This window comes from Salvelinus alpinus, chromosome 4 (genome assembly GCF_045679555.1).
Source record: "Salvelinus alpinus chromosome 4, SLU_Salpinus.1, whole genome shotgun sequence".
NCBI lineage: Eukaryota > Metazoa > Chordata > Actinopteri > Salmoniformes > Salmonidae > Salvelinus > Salvelinus alpinus.
Genome location: NC_092089.1, coordinates 65,225,027 through 65,243,297, shown reverse-complemented (window position 1 = coordinate 65,243,297; position 18,271 = coordinate 65,225,027). Strand labels below are relative to the sequence as shown.

General features: G+C 44.6%; 1 protein-coding gene across 1 annotated transcript in view; it reads right to left on the bottom strand.

Moving 5' to 3' along the window:
- Positions 1-18,271, bottom strand: part of LOC139574163 (dedicator of cytokinesis protein 2-like) — a 227,665-nt gene that overhangs the window by 11,126 nt on the left and 198,268 nt on the right. The window contains exons 29-40 of the mRNA XM_071398401.1: positions 14,777-14,855; positions 14,472-14,572; positions 14,319-14,377; positions 14,086-14,234; positions 13,883-13,968; positions 13,590-13,746; positions 12,283-12,323; positions 8,950-9,040; positions 8,091-8,201; positions 7,777-7,866; positions 6,698-6,802; positions 6,297-6,438 (exon numbers count right to left, since the gene is read on the bottom strand). Coding sequence (XP_071254502.1) covers positions 6,297-6,438; positions 6,698-6,802; positions 7,777-7,866; positions 8,091-8,201; positions 8,950-9,040; positions 12,283-12,323; positions 13,590-13,746; positions 13,883-13,968; positions 14,086-14,234; positions 14,319-14,377; positions 14,472-14,572; positions 14,777-14,855 — 1,211 coding nt within the window. The remainder of the gene's footprint in view (positions 1-6,296; positions 6,439-6,697; positions 6,803-7,776; positions 7,867-8,090; positions 8,202-8,949; positions 9,041-12,282; positions 12,324-13,589; positions 13,747-13,882; positions 13,969-14,085; positions 14,235-14,318; positions 14,378-14,471; positions 14,573-14,776; positions 14,856-18,271) is intronic.

Sequence of the window (18,271 nt, the reverse complement as noted above, 5' to 3'; positions counted from 1 at the left end):
AAAAGCATACCCAAATTCAACTGCCAGCTACTCATCCCCAGAAGATAAGATATGCATATTATTAGTAGATTTGGATAGAAAACACTCTGAAGTTTCTAAAACTGTTTGAATCATGTCTGTGAGTATAACATAACTTATTTAGCAGGCGAAACCCCGAGGACAAACCATTCAGATTCTTTTTTCTTTGAGGTCACTCTCTTTTCAATGAGTTTTCATTGGGAAACCAGATTTCTAAGTGACCTGCTTGCAGTTCCTACGGCTTCCACTGGATGTCAACAGTCCTGAGAAATTGGTTGAGATTATTCCTTTGTGTAATGAAGAAGTACGGCCATCTTGAACGAGAGTCACTCGACGTGTCCTGTTTGATAGAGGCGCGAGACCAGAAAGCATGCTACAGATGGTTTTAGTCCTGTATTGAACACAGATTATCCCGTCTTCAATTTTATCGATTATTAACGTAAAAAAATACCTAAAGTTGTATTACAAAAGTAGTTTTACATTTTTTGGCAAAGTTTACAGGTAACCTTTGAGATATTTTGTCGTCACGTTTGAGCAAGTTGGAACCTGTGTTTTTCTGGATCAAACGCGCCAAATAAATGGACATTTTGGATATATATTGACGGAATTAATCGAACAAAAGGACCATTTGTGATGTTTATGGGACATATTGGAGTGCCAACAACAGAAGCTCGTCAAAGGTAAGGCATGAATTATATTTTTATCTCTGCGTTTTGTGTCACGCCTGCAGGGTTGAAATATGCGTATCTCTCTTTGTTTACTCTGTTGCTATCCTCAGATAATAGCATCGTATGCTTTCACCGAAAAGCCTATTTGAATTCTGACATGTTGGCTGGATTCACAACCAGTGTAGCTTTAATTTGGTATCTTTCATGTGTGATTTAATGAAAGTTTGATTTCATAGTAATTTGCCGTTCCATAGTAATTCATTTTAATTTGGCGCTCTGCATTTTCTCAGGCTTTTTGCCAAGTGAGACAGTAGCGTCCCGTCTAAACTCAGATTTTTTGCAGTTCCTAGGGCTTCCACTAGATGTCAACAGTCTTTAGAAAGAGTTTCAGGCTGGTTTTTGGAAAAATGAGGGAGAAGTTGTAGTTTTTCTAAGTGGCTCCCATTTTGGCTGTAGTGTTTCCAAGTGTTTCCAAGCGCATTCTTTTTGTTTATCTCCCGTAAAGATAATAACGATTCTCCGTCTTACATTTTATCGTTTATTTGCGTATTAGGGTACCTAAGGTTTGATTATAAACGTTGATTGACTTGTTTGGATAAGTTTATTGGTAATGTTTGGGATTCATTTTGTATGCATTTTGAAGGAGGGAAACCGAGTGGATTATTGACTGAAGCGCGCCAGCTAAACTGAGTTTTTATGGATATAAAGAAGGACTTTATCGAACAAAAGGACCATTTGTAATGTAACTGGGACCTTTTGGAGTGCCAACAGAAGAAAATCTTCAAAGGTAAGGCATATATTATATCGCTATTTCTGACTTTCGTGTCACAACTCCCTGGTTGAAAATGATTTGTTATGCATTTGTGTGCTGGGCACTGTCCTCAGATAATCGCATGGTTTGCTTTCGCCGTAAAGCCTTTTTGAAATCTGACATGGCGGCTGGATTAACAAGACGTTAAGCTTTATTTTTATGTATAACACATATATTTTTAAGAATGTTAAATATTTGAATTTAGTAATTTTGAATTTCGCGCTCTGCAATTTCACCGGATGTTGGCCAGGTGGGACGCTACCGTCCCACGTATCCATAAGAAGTTAAACAGCAGTTCAAGTCCATGAGTAGGGGAAGCAGCTTTGCCACTGCAATAGCTGTAGTGACAGATTGCGACTCTGAAAAACCTTTAAACGAACAAACATTCAAAGTGAAGAGACCAGGCACCTACCCTTCTGATGCTCCCAGTATCTCAAGAGCTCTGCAAGCTAAAGTGCGGATGGGAAGAAGTCATCCCCGAAGAACACTCTATTTCATGGAAGAGATGGCTCTCAGAGCTGGACCAGCTGTCCAGATTCCAGATTGATTTGTGTATGATGCCTGAGAACTTTGGTCAAGTCAAGACCGCACAGCTGCATCACTTCGGTGACGCAAGTGAACAAGGTTATGGAACGGCAAGTTACCTTAGGTTCACAAACGGTATGGAAAAGGTCCGCACCGCATTCATGCTGGGGAAATCAAGAGTGACTCCACTCAAGCAGATGACGATCCCCAGACTGGAACTTGCTGCAGCAACATTGGCGGTGCGAGTGGACAGGATCTTAAGGTTGGAGCTTCAGATTGAACTTGAGGAGTCAACTTTCTCAACAGACAGCCAGTGTGTGCTGAAATACATCCGCAACGATACGAAGAGATTCCATACCTTTGTGGCTAATAGGGTTGCTGTGATCCGTGACCTATCGAAAGCAAAACAGTGGAGGTACTTGAACTCCAAACACACCCCAGCCAATGATGCCTCAAGAGGGTTACATGTTGAAACTTTCCTGAACTCAAAGAGATGGCTCCAAGGACCAGAATTCCTGGAGAAAGCAAATCAAATCAAATCAAATTTTATTTGTCACATACACATGGTTAGCAGATGTTAATGCGAGTGTAGCGAAATGCTTGTGCTTCTAGTTCCGACAATGCAGTAATAACCAACGAGTAATCTAACGTAACAATTCCACAACTACTACCTTATACACACAAGTGTAAAGGGATAAAGAATATGTACAAAAAAGATATATGAATGAGTGATGGTACAGAACGGCATAGGCAAGATGCAGTAGATGGTATAGAGTACAGTATATACATATGAGATGAGTAATGTAGGGTATATAAACATAAAGTGGCATAGTTCAAAGTGGCTAGTGATACATGTATTACATAAAGATGGCAAGATGCAGTAGATGATATAGAGTACAGTATATACATATACATATGAGATGAGTAATGTAGGGTATGTAAACATTATATTAAGTGGCATTGTTTAAAGTGGCTAGTGATACATTTTTACATACATTTCCATCAATTCCCATTATTAAAGTGGCTGGAGTTGAGTCAGTATGTTGGCAGCGGCCACTAAATGTTAGTGGTGGCTGTTTAACAGTCTGATGGCCTTGAGATAGAAGCTGTTTTTCAGTCTCTCGGTCCCTGCTTTGATGCACCTGTACTGACCTCGCCTTCTGGATGATAGCGGGGTGAACAGGCAGTGGCTCGGGTGGCTGTTGTCCTTGATGATCTTTATGGCCTTCCTGTGACATCGGGTGGTGTAGGTGTCCTGGAGGGCAGGTACTTTGCCCCCGGTGATGCGTTGTGCAGACCTCACTACCCTCTGGAGAGCCTTACGGTTGTGGGCGGAGCAGTTGCCGTACCAGGCGGTGATACAGCCCGACAGGATGCTCTCGATTGTGCATCTGAAGCAGAAACACAATGGCCGAAAGTCCCAGAGGAGCTTGGCTACATCCCTCCAGATGATCCAGAGGTGAAAGACGTCATCGTAAACAGTACAAGTGTGGAAGAAAAGAGTCCGACCAGCAAACTGATTGAGTACTATTCAACATGGAACAGCTTGAAGAAAGCAGTTGCCCGGATGCTGAAACTGAAGACACTTCTTCTACAGTTAAGCCAGAAAAGGAACGTTCACACAAAAACCGATCCAGGATCAGATCAGAGTTTAAACAAGAAATTGCACTCGTTGTGAAAGGAAAACAATGTGCCAAGAGAAGCGGCTCAATCTGTAAGCTTGATTCAATTGTTGACAATGGCATTCTGAGAGTGGGAGGAAGGTTAAGCAAAGCTGCTATGCCTACAGAACTAAAGAATCCTATGATTCTGCCCAAAGACTCCTACATCTCCAGACTGATCTTACTCCACATCCATGAGCAGGTTGGCCACTCTGGGAGAGGTCACATGCTTTCCAGACTTCGACCAATGATATTGGATACCCTGTGCCAACTCCTTAGCAAGGAAGATCCTTAAGAGCTGTGTCTTCTGCAGGCGGATGCAAGCTAGAGCTGGAGAACAGAAGATGGCCGACCTTCCACAAGATTGGGTGTCACTTGATTTGCCGCCTTTCACCCATGTGGGCATAGATTACTTCGGCCCGATGGAGGTGAAGCGAGGCCGCGTTTGTCTGAAGCGGTATGGTGTGATTTTACTTGCCTTGTGAGTTGAGCTGTCCATCTAGAAGTTGCTAGTTATCTGGATACAGATTCCTGCATCAATGCCCTGTGCAAGTTCATCTGTCGAAGGGGCCCAGTAACAAGTATCAGAACAGACAATGGCACCAATTTTGTTGGAACACACAAAGAGCTAGGAGTAGCTCTGAAAGAGCTGGATCACAACAAGATTCAAAATTAAATACTGAAGGAAGGAGTGACATGGTCATTCAACCCTCCCTCTGGAGCCCACCATGGGAGAGGTTGATCGGACTGGTGAAAAAGATCCTCTATTCAGTCCCTAAAGAGCAAGTATTGGATGATGAGGCTTTGCAGACGGCCTTGTGTGAAGTTGAGGCGATCACGAACGACAGACCAATCACAACTGTGACAAATGACCCTAATGATCTAGAACTCCTGACTCTGAACCATCTGCTTCATCTGAAAGCGAACCCAGTCCTGCCACCAAGACTATTCCAGAGAGGAGACCTATACTCACAAAGGAGATGGAAGCAAGTACAATATATCACTGACCTCTTCTGGAAGAGATGGATCAGGGAGTATCTTCTACATATGCAGGAGTGGAACAAGTGGAACAAAACTAAGAGAAACGTCTTGTTGTCTTCTGTCGATGACACCGCCCCAAGGAACGCTTGGCTAATGGGGCGTGTGGTGGATGCTTTTCCAGGGGCCAAAGGTCGTGTCATGGTTAAGACCAAGACCATTATCTTACAGAGACGTATCGATAAACTCTGTCTGCTCCTGGAGGCGGTTGATTGAGACACACACACACACACACACACACACACACACACACACACACACACACACACACACACACACACACACACACACACACACACACACACACACACACACACACACACACACACACACACACACACACAGTGCTACATCTTTGAAACACGTGCACCTCTGATTCTTGGATGTCGTACTCTTACATTTTGGACGTCAAACTCTTGACATTTTTGGAAGTTGAACACTTGAACACTTCAACTCTGAGACTGAGATCAATGGACTCTTGTCCTATATGGGACTTTGTATATTTGTATGAAATATTAATGTATTTGATGAAATATTAGGTAGGTACCTTTTATGATTTATCTTTACCTGATTGAGATATATTCCTTTGTTATTAAGTTTTTTTTCTCCACCACTTGCCCATTCATTGTACTGTGGTAAGTGTGTTAGTAACAGGATAAAGGCAGGAAGTTGGGCCTTCGGGGGAAGAGGGGTTCTATCTAGAAGCGGGAGCGATACAGTCTTTTGACCATACAGACATACAGGCATATATATGTAAAGTAATCTATGATCTAAGTTGATTGGAGAATCATTTTTTGTTAGATATAAGAAAAATAAATATTTTTGTTGCACCATATCCCTGGATCTCATTGAATGTTTTTGTCGTTTGGGAACTTGGAATGTGGACAGTATGCGTCCCTAAACAATCCCGCTTCAGGCTTGGGCAGTGGCTATGGTCAATTGGTAAGGAAGCCACTACAAGGCTGAATGAACTGTTTCGCTGCCAGACAGGGCTCCGCTGATGTAGCCTGATGTAGCCAGGTGTACCCAGGTGTAGCAGTGGTAAGATGTTGAGACTGCTGTTGGGACAGCTTAATGTAGGCCCTAACTGTCACGTGTGCTCCCTCTCCGGCCTCTAGGTCACTCGTTATGGCGCACACCTGTCACCATCGTTTCGCACACCTGCACGTCTTCAGACTCACCTGGACTACATCACCTCCCTGATTACCTTCCCTATATATGTCACTCCCTTTGGTCCCTTCCCTAGGCGTCATTGTTTCAGTATCTGTGTCGTGTCTGTGCGTTGCGCGTGTTTTCTTGTTTTGGGTTACGTTACGTTTATTTTATTAAAACACTCACTCCCTAAACTTGCTTCCCGACTCTCAGCGCACACGTTACGCTAACAGTTTGTGGGCACCGTTTGTCTACGTTAAAGTGCAATTAATGTATTGTTTAGTGTTGTGTAGTGGCTTTGCTGGCATGCATCCCACTTTTCTTTTTTTTTTGCCCCACCAAGATCTACATGCTAAAATCACCTCTGTGTGTATGTGTGTGCGCGTGTGTGTGTGTACATTGTGTGTGTGTACATAAGGATACACTGCAAAGGGGAGAGTCTGACGTCGTCTCCAGGCATGGTGGTGATATTGAGACGGACAGCGCTGGGGAACTGGCTCATCAACTGGTTCTGGAAGTCTTCTCTACGCTCGTACTCCTTCCCCCGGTGAATAAACACCTTGTTCTGAGGTTATAAACAGTTACACACAACCATAAGGCGGTTATGAACAGTCATAAACACTACATAAGACTGCATTCTTTATTTTTTTTTAGATGTTGATATTGCTTCCTCTTGTGGATTGACAATCTGTTGTTTACTTCATAAAGTGCAATAAACCACGATTGACCAACCCAAAATCATGTAGATATAAGCTCTTTCAGATTTCATTTGGAGCTAAAACTAGACATTGTGGATACAAGGTTAGGCAGATGCTTAGACATACTCTGAGGAAGGGAGGGTAACCCTGTCCGTAGTAGCCCACAGCAAAGTAGTCTGGCTTGGGCCTCAGGATCGTCATAATGTTCTCATAGAACCTAGCCTGCTGCTTCTGCAGAGAGAGGGGGGGGGGGGGGGGGGGTAGAGAGGTAGAGGAGAGGGAGAGAGATGAAAGGTTAGGGAGAGGGAGAGAGAGAGAGAGGATGTTAGGGGAGATAGAGGTAGTAGGGGTGGGAGAGAGAGAGGTGGGAGAGCGGGTTAGGGGTTAGGGTGGAGAGGGGAAGAGAGAAAGACAGACAGAGAGTGTGTGGGAGAAACAGAGAGTGTGTTTGAGAAACAGACAGACCGGGAGTGTGTGGGAGAAATAGAGAGTGTGTGTGAGAGAAACAGACAGACAAAGAGTGTGTGGGAGAAACAGAGAGTGTGTGGGAGAAACAGACATACAGAGAGTATGTGGGAGAAACAAAGAGTGTGTGGGAGAAACAGAGAGTGTGTGGGAGAAACAGAGAGTGTGTGGGAGAAACAGACAGACAGAGAGTGTGTGGGAGAAACAGACAGACAGAGAGTATGTGGGAGAAACAGACAGACAGAGGAAGATTAGACACAGGATAAAGCTACAGCAAGACACATGGCATAACCAAAGTCTTGTTTTTCAATGCTGAAATACAGGAGAAAAGATAAAAGGACAAAATCCAAGGGCAGAATCTATCATATTTATTGCACAACGACAACTTCCAGAGGAGCAGAGAAGACTTTCTCTCAGGCGACAAAGGGGATGGATGGAGAAATACTACACGTGCTCTTTTTGTTTGAGTGACTGAGACTCTTGGGAGGCGAGAGAGGAGAAAAACGACGAGAGGGTGGAAGCGGAGGAGAGGAGGGTATTGAACAGTCACTCCAAATGTGTTGTACTTTCGGGGTGAAGGAGAGGAGAAGTCAAGAGAGAGCGAGAAGAGTGGAGGAAAGTTCTCGGGGGCCCCTGTGAAGGGTGTTAGAAATCAAGAAGAAACGCTAATGAAGGCAGCTTGCAGACTAAACACATCCATATACGGAATAGGACGCAACAGTGTGTTGTGCGTTTCTTACCAGACTCTGGCTGAGCAGCTCGTATTCAAACACCTCCATCTCGTACTGGTCAGCCAGCTCCTTACACAGAGTTATAGCTTCCTCCCACATCTACACAACACAGAGAGACGAACGATTACCAACACACCCATGGAGAGAAGAGAGGTTCTACAAAATAACCAACTCCGACACTTCTACAGAGAGCAGAGAGTACGCAATATATCAAGATCCCCGACTCCGCAACAGAGAGCACAGAGACTGTGTCTAACTTCGAGACGTCTATCTATCCAGCAAAGACACTACACAGAATCAAGATAGCCGACTCTGCTCCTGACCTTGCCCTTGTCGAAGTACCCGATGATGGTTTCATAGAGATTCTCCTTCTGCTGGCGCTGGGTCTGACAGCTACGCAGCTCAAACTGGGGACTGCACTGGTCCTCTGACCACTGAGAGGGGAAGGGGAGAGGGAGACGTAGGAGGGATTTAGGGAGGGACGGAGGGGGGAGAGACAGAGACAAAGAGGGGGCAGAGATGAAACAACCAGAGCGGAAGGACATGCAATAAACACGATTGTGAAGGCTACAGGACAAGGGTCCCCAATTACATTCAGCCACAGGATGTTTTGTTTCTTGAGTGGATGGTCAGGTGGTCGGAGCATAGTTCTACAAATCATTTGTCGACTGCAAATTGACCGCAAGAAGCTCAAACGGATATACAGTGGTTCTTCTTTCAAAAGTTGCGGCGTACTGCAGCACAGCGTGCAGGGTGGCGCTGAATTCTACGGCACGTTATTTAAGTGTCAGCCATTGTTGCCAGAATGACGCAACTTATCACAATATGCCACCATCTACCACAAACGGTGGCGGCATAGGCTCAAAACGTTTAAAGGAAGAACCACTGTAGCGTTTGACAAAAACCGAATCATTTAAACCTTGATTACACTGAGATACATGAACATATGGCTCTATATTAATGCGTGTGAATACTTGGGAATCGACTTCCTAAATTAAAATCACTTTAAGCTAAGTTAAGTTCCTGGTGATTTCACAGTCCTTTATGTCCTTAACAGTCCTTTTTTTGTGCTCAGAGGACCAAATAAAATGACAAGTGAATGTCAATGTGTGTGTGTGCGCGCGCGTGTGTGTGTTCGTGTGTGGTGGGTGGGTGGGTGTGTGCATGTCTGTTTTTGTGTACCTTGAGCAGGCGAGAGTGAAGCAACAGGGTGTATGCAGCCTCTGTGTAGTTTTCCACAGCCATGTGAAGGTCTCTCAGCTTGTAGAGGTATCTGTAACACACACACACAGACACACACAGACAGACACACACACAGGTTAATACACATCAAACTGTACTGTATACCATTGTCCACTAGATGTCACTGTTGCCCAGACAACTTAGTGACTGGACCAACATTCTGTGATATATGTAGCCAATCTGTTACGTGATTGTGATGACTTGACCTGAACACATCACAGTCTGACATGAACACTGTGGAAATTAGTGGGCAGAACTTTATTGTGTCTTCAGGGACAAAAAAACATGAGTCTGCCCTCGCTATGCAGCTTACCTCAACCCTAGGTCTCCCTTTAACCTCTCTCTCTCTTTCTATTTATCTTCCTTTTTTTTCTGTGTTCTCTCTGCCCTATCTTTTCCTCTTATTTCTCTCTGTCTCTCTCGGTGTCTCTCTCGGTGTCTCTCTCTGTGTCTCTCTCTGTGTCTCTCTCTGTGTCTCTCTCTGTGTCTCTCTCTGTGTCTCTCTCTGTGTCTCTCTCTCTGTGTCTTTCTCTCTGTCACCCTATGTGTCTCTCTAAGTGTCTCTCTCTGTCTCTCTCCGTGTGTCTCTCTCGGTGTGTCTCTCTCGGTGTGTCTCTCTCGGTGTGTGTCTCTCGCTCTCTCTCTGTCTCTCCGTCTCCCTCTGTTACTTCTAACCCTCCCTGTCACCTATTCTCAGCAGATACATTGGTACCTTTTTCAGATTCTGTCAAATGTGACATTTTAAGGGTTTTTAACATTCTAGGTTTCCAACAGAGAAAAGCAGTGTATCTTTCACTAGCTTAACTTTCATTTCCTCCTACATCTGTTTAATACAGTGCATTCAGAAATAATTCAGACCCCTTGAATTTGTCCACATTTTGTTACATTACAGCCTTATTCAAATATGGATTAAATGGTTTCTTCCCTCACCCATCTACACACAATACCACATAATGAAAAAGCAAAAGCAGGTTTTTAGAGATTTTTGCTAATTTATACAACCCCCCTCCCCTCACATGTACATAAGTATTCAGGTACTTTACTCAGTACTTTGTTTAAGCACCCGTGGCAGTGTTTTCAGCCTTGAGTCTTCTTGGGTATGACGCTACAAGCTTGGCACACCTGTATTTAGGAAAGTTTCTCCCATTCTTCTCTGCAGATCCTCTCAAGCTCTGTCAGGTTGGATGGGGAGCGTCGCTGCACAGATATTTTTCGGTCTCTCCAGAGATGTTAGATCGGGTTCAAGTACGGGTTCTGGCTGGGCCACTCAAGGACATTCAGAGACTTGTCCCGAAGCCACTCTTGCGTTGTTTTGGCTGTGTGCTTAGGTTCGTTGTCCTGTTGGAAGGTGAACCTTCACCCCAGTCTGAGGTATTGAGCGCTCTGGAGCAGGTTTTCATCAAGGATCTCTCTGTACTTTGCTCCGTTCATCTTTCCCTCAATCTTGACTAGTCTCCCAGTCGCTGCCACAGAAAAACATCCACACAGCATGATTCGACCACCAATTTGCTTCACCATAGGGATGGTGACAGATTTCATCCTCTTTGGCCTTGAGGCCAAAGAGTTCAATCTTGGTTTCATCAGAGCAGAGAATCTTGTTTCTCATGGTCTGGGAGTCTTTAGGTGCCTTTTCGCAAACTCCAAGTGGGTTGTCATGTACCTTTTACTGAGGAGTGTCTTCCACCTGGCCACTCTACCATAAAGGCCTGATTGGTGGTGTGCTGCAGAGATGTTTGTCCTTCTGGAAGGTTCTCCCATCTCCACAGTTGAACTCTGGCGCTCTGTCAGATTGACTATCGGGTTCTTGGTCACCTCCCTGACCAAGGCCCTTCTCCTCAGATTGCTCAGTTTGGCCGGGCGGCCAGCTCTAGGAGGAGTCTTGGTGGTTCCAAACTCCTTCCATTTAAGAATGATGGAGGCCACTGTGTTCTCTGTAGACATTTTTTGGTACCCTTCCCCAGATCTGTGCCTCGACACAATCCCGTGTTGGACCTCTACGGACAATTTCTTCGACCTCATGGCTTGGTTTTTGCTCTGACATGCATTTCAAACTGTGGGACAATATATAGACAGGTGTGTGCCTTTCCAAATCATGTCCAATCAACTGAATTTACCACAGGTGGACTCCAATCAAGTTGTAGAAACATCTCAAGAATTATCAACGGAAACAGGATGCACCTGACCTTTCAAGTCTCATAGCAAAGGGTCTGAGTACTTATGTGAATAAGGTATTTCTGTTTTTTTTTATACATTTGCAAAAATTTCTAAAAACCTGTTTTGACTTTGTCGTTATGGGGTATTGTGTGTAGACTGATGAGGGGAAAAAATGCATTCAATCAATTTTAGAATGTAAACAAAATGTTTAAAAGGGAAGGGGTCTGAATACTTTCCGAATGCACAGTACATTCCTCCTTTTGGAATACGCCTTCCTCTTTATCATCTCCTCTCACTTTCTGTCTCTCTCTGTCCTTCACTTTCTGTCTCTCTCTGTCCTTCACTTTCTCTCAATCTCTCCCATCTCCCCTCACTCTCCCTCCATCCCTCTTTCAGTTCAATACCCCTCACACTCCCTCTTTCCATCTTTCTCTTTCTCCATCTCTCTCTCTATCCCTATCTCTCTCTCGCTCTCTCTTTCTCTTTCTCTCTCTCGCTCTCTACCTCCGTCCCACCATTCCTCTCCTCCCCCTCTTTCTCTCTCCCTCTCAGTCTCTCCCCCCCCTCTCTCACTCTCCCTCTCTCCATCCCTCCCTCTCTCTCCATCCCTGTCTCTCTCTCCTAAAATGAGTGCACATGTTGCTGTGAGTGGAGGGCCCGATCCTCTGGATTTTGACATTAATTCAGCAGGATTGAGATAATCCCTTGTCAGATTATGCACACACATATACACATGCGCGCACGCGCGCACGCGCACACACACACACACACACACACACACACACACACACACACACACACACACACACACACACACACACACACACACACACACACACACACACACACACACACCCACACGCACACGCACACACACACACACCCAAGGTCACATTCTCGCCCTCACCCAGTGAGTAATCCACTGTTATACACAGTCCAACCAGCTCATGTAGCCTGCCCAGTCAAACACCACAGAGAGTCATACATATACAGGAACACTCTATACCCAAACTCCCTAACGTTTGAAATACATATGAAAGTAGAGTGGTTGTGTAACTAGAGTTATGAAACATATTTACAATTGAAATGACAACATGTTATTGTTGCATAAAGTGTCACCTGATGTACATCCCTTCACGGTTGATGTCCTTGTAGAAATTCTGCAAAACAACGGAGAGGAGTGTGAGACTTTGCTTGTTAGCGTGGACATGTGTGTGGGGATAAACAGAGAGGGTGTGTGTGTGTGTGTCTCATCACCAGCACACACACACACGACGCACACACACAACACAATTCTTCTCTGGTGCTCACTTACTGAGAATAACACTCAAGGCAGAACACACACATCTCCAATGTACATCCCCATCTAAAACACTCTATAATCTCTGCATCCCACTGATGTCAGAAGGGCTATATAAAGTATCAAACTCCGCAGAAAGATCATTCATCATTTAGAGTCAGTAGCATAAGCTAACGATGTGTGCAGCTAGCATGCATGTCTGAGTGATCCAGATGCAGCCCGAGGATCTGTGTGTTAGCTAAAGCATGCTAATGTCAGTTAGCCTGAGCTAGCGAAGATTGGCTTTCATATTGCATAGCATGCTATCGTCGTTAACCTGAGGTAGGGATGATTAGCTTGCATATTGCATAGCATGCTAATGTCAGTTAGCCTGAGGTAAAGATGATTAGCTTGCATATTGCATAGCATGCTAATGTGAGTTAGCATGAGGTAAGGATGATTAGCTTGCGTATAGCATAGCATGCTAATGTTAGTTAGCATGAGGTAAGGATATTTAGCTCTCAAAACAGCACGTAATGAAAAGGAATGGCTAATGCATAGCCACAGGGGTGCTGAATAGGCCTAACTGTGCTTTACAGCTGTGTTACTGACAGACAGACAGCCCTGTGTGACTGCTATAGTGTCACAGTATAATACAGTAACACAACAACGACAGGCTAGTAATGCTTCTGAGACCCATCTTATCTTTTATTGATCTGGGATACTATATCTAGTCTAACAGATGCTGTTACTGGATGTTGTAGAATACGAAGGTTCCAATGTATTAATCTTTTCAGAAATTATTAGAATGTGGTCATAATTAGTTGGATGTTATTTAGTGGCTGGTGATGCCATGGTAACGGCTACACGGCGGGCACTGCTGATTGGCATGGAATGATTGTCAGATGATATATAGATCAACAGGTTGGTTTATTGTTGGGGAGAAGGGTGTAGTTTTGTGCTGAAAGTGAAACTGCAACTCAAGGTTGATTTGCGTGAGGCGGGACAGGCTGATGGCACATGAAACATGAAGGTGTGTGTACAGCAGTTGACGCAACGACGTGCTAATCGTTGCGAAACCAGATATGCTGATGAAAGATGTAGCATTCTGCCCAATGTGGATCTTCCTGTCGTGGGCGGGGCGTACCAGGAGATTGACAGTGCAGCTCATGCGGTTGTTGCGGCTGTCGTCGCTCATCACCGTGCGGTAGTCAAGGAGACGCACCAGGAGTCCCTTCACCAAGTCAACGAAGTGCTCGACCTCTGGCCTTAACAAGGGATGCTCCACAACACACTCCAACAGTCTGACACACACACACACACACACACACACACACACACACACACACACGTAAGCCAGAAAGCATGAGTGCTTGATAGAGTATAAGTTAACAGATATTGCCTGTGATATGGATATTGATATTGATTAAAGACACCCACATGGTTTCCAGTAGCTCCATGTATCTCTCATCTCCTCCTCCTCCCTCCACCTCATGATCCAGCTTCAGAATGATCTCATTTTCAAACTACAGACAGAGGGAGAGAAGCGATAGAGAATGGGTAAGCCTCTCGGAAGCTGTTAAAGTCTGTGTGTGTGTGTGCATGCATGTGTGTGTGGTTATGTGTGTGTGCCACTGTCACACCTTTTGGAAGTGCGTGGAGAGTTTGTGTTCACACTGCATCATGTCGAAGAAGATGGGGATGGTGGCTCGCCTCAGCTCTTCCTCAGGAATCAGAGTCATCTCCAGGATAGGACCCACCATCCCAGGGATAAAACAGATCTTATTCCCACCTACACACACACACACACACACACAGTCTCAGAGTCTATAACACCCACATGCATACATTCGCACGCAAACACACACACACTTACCCAGTTTGTACCACATGTCCCGTATGGCAAAACCGATGAGTCTCCTCATGTCTCCATACCTGAAGATAAAAATAAATCAGCTTTGCTTTAGTACATTACTCGTTAACATTGCCAGAGGACAAACAAAAGAGAAATTGTATAAATTGAATTCACTTTGCCAGGATCTTGTTCCTCTTGGTTGGAGAGAAGTGCTGCAGTTGCAATGACTCTTGGGTAATGAATGCCACAGCCAAATGGAAGTAATTATTCCACAACTACAGAGAGAAGAGAGGGATCAAAATAATGAGAATGTGTGAGTGTGTGTGTGTGTGAGAGAGAGAGAGAGAGAGAGAGAGAGAGGGAGAGAGAGAGAGAGAATAAGAGAATGAGAGAATGAGAGAATGATTGTGGAGTGTTCACTTTCATCATTTTCACACATACAAACACAAAAACACACACATACACACACACACACTGACCTGCACTTCAAAGTCATTGTTGTTGAGGAATTTGAGGTTCATGGTGTCAGCGTAGGTGTTGATGGCTCTGAGGAACACCCTGACAGAGACACAGCGCACAGTTTATGAGTTGACATGATGTCAACAATAAATGTTAACTGTATTGATGCCATCTGATATCTATATCAATTGGACCTGATACGAAATATGAATGTAAATGATATCAATAATACAATATTGACACAGTATCCAAGCTATATGGATATCCATATATATGGGATATCCATATAGCTGAAGCAGGTACTGCTAATACATGAGTAATTATAAAAATAATTCAAATTGTTACGTTAAGGGACTAAACAATTTTACCATATTTAAATGTATCTAAGTTTAAAAAGTTCAAGTAAACTAGTTGACTATCTTCCCTTGCCTTTCTCTTTCAAGCACAATCTATCTTTTTGATCCTGTAAAATAACTGATTGCTCCCTCCATCAGACCTCTCTATCGTTTCTCTCTAGGAAACACTCTATCTCTTCATCCTTCCCTTATTAACCCGTGTCCACTCATCCTTATCTTCTCTCTCTCCATCTATCTCTTCCTCTTGTTCGCTCTCTCCCACCTTCTCTTTATCTCTCTCTCTCTCTCTGGCCCTCTCTCTCTCTCTGCACTGTGCTATCGGACATATCCTTGGCCTGTGGAAATCTCTCTGCCTCGCTCAAACCCCCCCCCCCCCCATCTGTATCTCAGGGCTAGTATCATGGTGTGTTGTCTAAGGCCTTGTCTGGTCTCATAGGATAAACAGTCCCTTACAGCCTAGGGACATGACAAATCCTGTAGAAGCTACAGTCCACAACAACAACACATCTGCTCACTGTGGACCAAATGTAACAGAAAGGAAAATCAGTTGCATTTTTGAAACTTTTTTGAGGAAATATCTTAAAACTTTGGTCCAGCGACCCCTGTTGTTAATGAGACAACGTCGGCCTCCAGTTCAGATACAACAGGCGACACGAGGCAAGACAAGATAAAAAAAACTAGCCAGTTTTAGAATGTTGTGTTGTACAACAGCTGACTAAAGACAAGGCATTTAGATCAAGGAGACTAGACTAGGCATGCGATTGAGACAGTTTCCACGGTAACGGGGAATCTTTACATTGACGTGATGAAACTTTGAAACATAGCTGCCACTGCTCGTAGCAACGTGTTGCAGCAAACAATTGTCATGAAATACATGCACCAGAAACAGGGTACACTTTGTGTGACTGTGCAGCAAAATAGCTAGCTACAGTATCTCTCTTCTTGGCTAGCTAACTAGCTGCTTGGCTGAACACAGAACGTTAGCGTAACGGTGTCTGACTGGCTAAATGGGTCCGTCTCGATCACAAGACCTTAGCTAAATCAAATCAAATCTTGGAAACTCCGGTTGACGACATGAGATGTTCTAAAACTAGACTGTTCTGATCAAATTAACTTTGTTCTAAAACTCCTGATGACCGTTGTGTCTCATCTTATGTATCTGAACTGGGATTTAGGATGTAAGTCCCAGTTCTGCCCTCTTCCACCTATGTGAGACTGCTGTTCATTGACTACAGCTAAGCATTCAACAGCATAGTGCCCTCCAAGCTCAGCACTAAGCTCAGGATCCTGGGACTTAACACCTCGCTCTGCAACTAGATCCTGGACTTTCTGACGTGCTGCCCCCAGGTGGTGAGGGTAGGCAACAACACATCCGCCATGCTGACACTCAACACGGAGGGCCCTCGGGGGTGCGTGTTTAGTCCCCTCCTGTACTCCCTGATCAGCCACGACTGCAACACCATCATTAAGTTTACTGATGACACGACGGTGGTAGGCCTGATAACCGTCGACGATGAAACAGCCTACAGGGAGGAGGTCAGTGATACCAACGTTTCCCTCAACGTCAGCAAAACAAAGGAGCTGATCATGGGCTACAGGAAAAGAAGGGCCGAGCTCGCCCCCTACCACATCGACGGGGCTGTAGTGGAGCTGGTCGTGAGCTTCAAGTTCCTCGGTGTCCACATCACTAAGCAATTCACATGGTAAACACACACCAACACAGTCGTGAAGAAGGCACGATAACGCCTCTTCCCCGTAAGGAGGCTGAAAAGATTGACTGGCTGCATCACCGCTTGGTATGGCAACTGCTTGGCATCCGACCGCAAGGCGCTACAGAGGGTGGTGTGGACGGCCCTGCCATCCAGGACCTCCAAACCATATGGTATCAGAGAAAGGCACAGAAAATTGTCAAAGACCCCAGCCATTCAAGCCATAGACTGTACCCTCTGCAACCGCATGGCAAGCGGTACCAGAACGCCAAGTCTGGGACCAAAAGGCTTCCACGACAGCTTTTAGCCCCAAGTCATAAGACTGCTGAACAGTTAGTCAAATGACTATTTGCATTGACCTTTTTTTGCACTGGCTCTCATACACTGACTCTATGTACAATCACTGGACTCTACCGACACACACACACACACACACACACACACACACACACACACACACACACACACACACACACACACACACACACACACACACACACACACACACACACACACACACACACACACACACACACACACACACACTGACACTACCAACACACACACACACACACACACACACACACACACACACACACACACACACACACACACACACACACACACACACACACACACACACACACACACACACACACACACACACACACACACACACACAGTACGCTCAAACACAAATAAACACACACACACACACACACGCATGCATATTGACACCACAGACACACACATGCACACACATACACACTCATCACATACGCTGTTGCTAATGTGTTTATTATCTATCCTGATTGCCTAGTCACTTTTACCCATAACTACATGTACATATTACCTCAACTACCTCATACCCCTGCACATTGACGCGGTACCGGTACTCCTTGTATACAGCCTTGTTATTGTTTTTTATTGTGTAACTATTAAAAAAATGTTGTTGCTCATTTTCTTACTTTTTAACTCTGCGTTGTTGGGAAAGGGCTCGTAGTAAGTCAGCATTTCACGGTAAAGTCTACTATAACTGTTGTATTTAGCACGTGTGACAAATACATTTGATTTGACTTGATTACCATTGACTTGATTGCTTCAACTTGAGCCAGCATGCGAGAGCACTAGTCTGTACCCAGCTACTTGGCCATTTGAGTCAGAGAATGGCACTCCAAGCTTTGTACTGGAACACCAAGTATCTTCCTAACACCGCAGCAATACAAATCAGAGGACACTAGAGTGTGAGAATGTTCTTACTATTTTGTTTTGATGTTCATTATCCATCTGCTTAGTGCTCCTTAGCTGTGTCTCCAGCTACTGCGCTATATTGCTCCTCTACACTACAGCTGTTTGTACAGTCTCTGTTCTGCACCACAATCACAATGTTTCCATCGTCAGAAATAAGTCGGATTTGTGAGACTACATCTGGTGAGACCACGTCTCGTGT